Below are 2,545 nucleotides of genomic sequence, written 5' to 3'. Positions count from 1 at the left end.
TCACAGGACTTGGAATTTCCACGAGGAAGTTTGATCTTTATAATCCAAGCAATCAGCGTTGAAATTCAGCTTCCACGAGGCCGCTTGGTCCTTATAATCCAAGCAGTCCGCTGTTGAGTTGAAGCCCAGTCCCGACGTTCCGTAGCCCTGAGTGGGGAGCGGGGCCGCGGGGGACTGGTTCAGATGGCTTGTGACGGCGTTTGTGCTCATGGGACTGAGAGTCGACCCGGGGCCTGGCAACTGATGGTGCATGGGTGTAAGGTAAGACCCGCAGTCCATGCCACCGAAGTAGGATGTTGACCCGGCGTAGCCTTGGCTGTATCCCGAGGCTTGGGAGTAGGTCATTGGGTAGGACCTTTGCATGCAGGAGGAGGAGGTAGACAGCGGGTCGGCCAGCGGAGAGATGGATGCTGGGCTCCAGATTGACACTGGTGCGGTGGTGGTTGCAATGGCCGGGGGGACGGTGGTGGTACTGGTGGGCGGTGTGAACTGGCCACTGGCCCCGCTCTCCGAGCTGACTTCTCTGGTTGGTGAACTTTTCTTTTTGGCCGGTCGAACCTTGTTCTGACCCCCATTCTGCTGCTGCTGTTGCTGCTGGCGACACTTTGCCCTCCGGTTCTTAAACCAGACCTGGAATATTTAATGTTATCAAACGTTATTTTTTATTCTCTCCAGAATTATACCTGTTTGCTCCTTCTTGTGTATACAATTTGTCTCGCAAAGTATCTTAACATAAAAGCACAAGCAACCGATTGAAAAGATTGGCCTGTGTGTGTGTGTGTGTGTGTGTGTGTGTGTGTGTGTGTGTGTGTGTGTGTGTGTGTGTGTGTGTGTGTGTGTGTGTGTGTGTGTGTGTGTGTGTGTGTGTGTGTGTGTGTGTGTGTGTGTGTGTGTGTGTGTGTGTGTGTGTGTGTGTGTGTGTGTGTGTGTGTGTGTGTGTGTGTGTGTGTGTGTGTGTGTGTGAGAGAGAGAGAGAGAGAGAGAGAGAGAGAGAGAGAGAGAGAGAGAGAGAGAGAGAGAGAGAGAGAGAGAGAGAGAGAGAGAGAGAGAGAGAGAGAGAGAGAGAGAGAGAGAGAGAGAGAGAGAGAGAGAGAGAGAGAGAGAGAGAGAGAGAGAGAGAGAGAGAGAGAGAGAGAGAGAGAGAGAGAGAGAGAGAGAGAGTGAGTTTGTGTTTTTTTCTATGTGCTGCGTTTTCAAAGGACTTCGCATTTCGTAAAATGTGGTATAAACGGCTTAATTGTATAGCTCACCTGAACACGAGATTCTGGCAGGTTAATTTTCAGGGCCACCTCTTCGCGCATGAAGATATCTGGATAACGAGTTTTGCCGAACAGCGCCTCCAGAATGTCAAGCTGGGCGCGCGTAAAAGTAGTCCGTTCTCGTCTTTGCTTGCGTGGTGTTGCTGCAAGCCAGGAAACATGAGAAGAAAGGATTAGGCTACACACCAACATCATATCTAAATAATTGTCACCAGCAGTCACACATTTACTACTTTTTTTTTCCTGGCTTGCAGCAACACCACGCAAGTGAAGACGAGAACGGACTACTTTTGTTTTTGGAAAAACAAAAATCTGAAAGTGAAAAAAAATACACCCCCAAAACACCCCAAAAAACAATGATTTCTAATAATGTGCGTGTAATTACGCGTGGGTCTCAACCTGTGGGTGTCCCCACATGATATTTGTGGGGGGGGGGGGTCCCCAGATGACATTAAAGTGACAATTTAAGGACTTTTTTAATACGTAAAAAAAAAGAAGATAAAAGATTTGAAATTTCCTGCATCATAAGTAATTAACAAATTATACTATTAAATAATATAAGACATAGGCAAAGGCGTTGTGAGGTGTTGTGGGCTATTTTAACAATATTTATCTGTGGAACAGAGTCAAACTAAATGTAATGCCTCAACTCAAATATAATTATTTTGGGGTGATCCCCAGTTCAAATATGATTATTTTGGGGGGTGGTCCCCAGTTCAAATATGATTATTTTGGGGGGCCTGAAAAGGTTGAGAACCACTGCTGTATACCACCACAACAATTATTTATTTATTATGAATAATATTTTTTATTCCACATAAATTCCTCACGTCCCCCCAACACAATAGAGTTTGTAACGCACCTGGGTAGCCCACGGATGGATGCAGCAGGTCCATGCCGGATGTGGTTAAGCTCAGTCCATTGACTGTGTAAGGTGGTTGCTTGAGATACGACATCATGCTAATGTTCGTCTGGGGGGCGAAGTTGGAGAAAATGTTGAAAACTGATGAGGCTCGCGAGATGTACTTGGTGTATGTCGTATTCGACGTGCTGTCCGCGTTATGTTCAATATCTGGAAGAAGAAACAAAAAATCACAACAGAAGAGATCGATCAACGCGATTTTAGTACCAGTTCGTGGAATAAACCTTCTCCAGGCGTCACACTCTTAACCCCCCCCCCACACACACACACCCTGGGGCAAAAAGTAACACTAATTGCAACAAGTCATCTGAGAGGACAGAGTACAAACTGCATCCTGGGATCAGTTGAGCCGAAGGCCATTTTT

At 46.5% G+C, this 2,545-nt stretch overlaps 1 protein-coding gene across 2 annotated transcripts; it reads right to left on the bottom strand.

The window, feature by feature from the left end:
• Nucleotides 1–2,218, bottom strand: otx2b (orthodenticle homeobox 2b; the record flags this gene model as incomplete). Of its 2 annotated transcripts, none has more annotated exons than XM_080413867.1 (3): nucleotides 1–630; nucleotides 1,251–1,456; nucleotides 2,122–2,218. In XM_080413867.1, the coding sequence occupies 3 exons, from the start codon at nucleotides 2,216–2,218 to the stop codon at nucleotides 1–3; spliced, it is 933 nt and encodes a 310-aa protein (XP_080269993.1). The 2 variants fall into 2 exon arrangements, with proteins under 2 accessions (XP_080269993.1, XP_080269994.1); XM_080413868.1 differs by having other exon boundaries at nucleotides 1,251–1,402.
• Between the last annotated feature and the right edge of the window lie 327 nt (nucleotides 2,219–2,545).

This window comes from Gymnoscopelus braueri (assembly GCF_963280865.1).
Source record: "Gymnoscopelus braueri genome assembly, chromosome: 19".
Classification (NCBI taxonomy): Eukaryota; Metazoa; Chordata; class Actinopteri; order Myctophiformes; family Myctophidae; genus Gymnoscopelus; species Gymnoscopelus braueri.
Note: the sequence above shows the minus strand (reverse complement) of the source record. Positions and strands in the feature narration are given on the sequence as shown.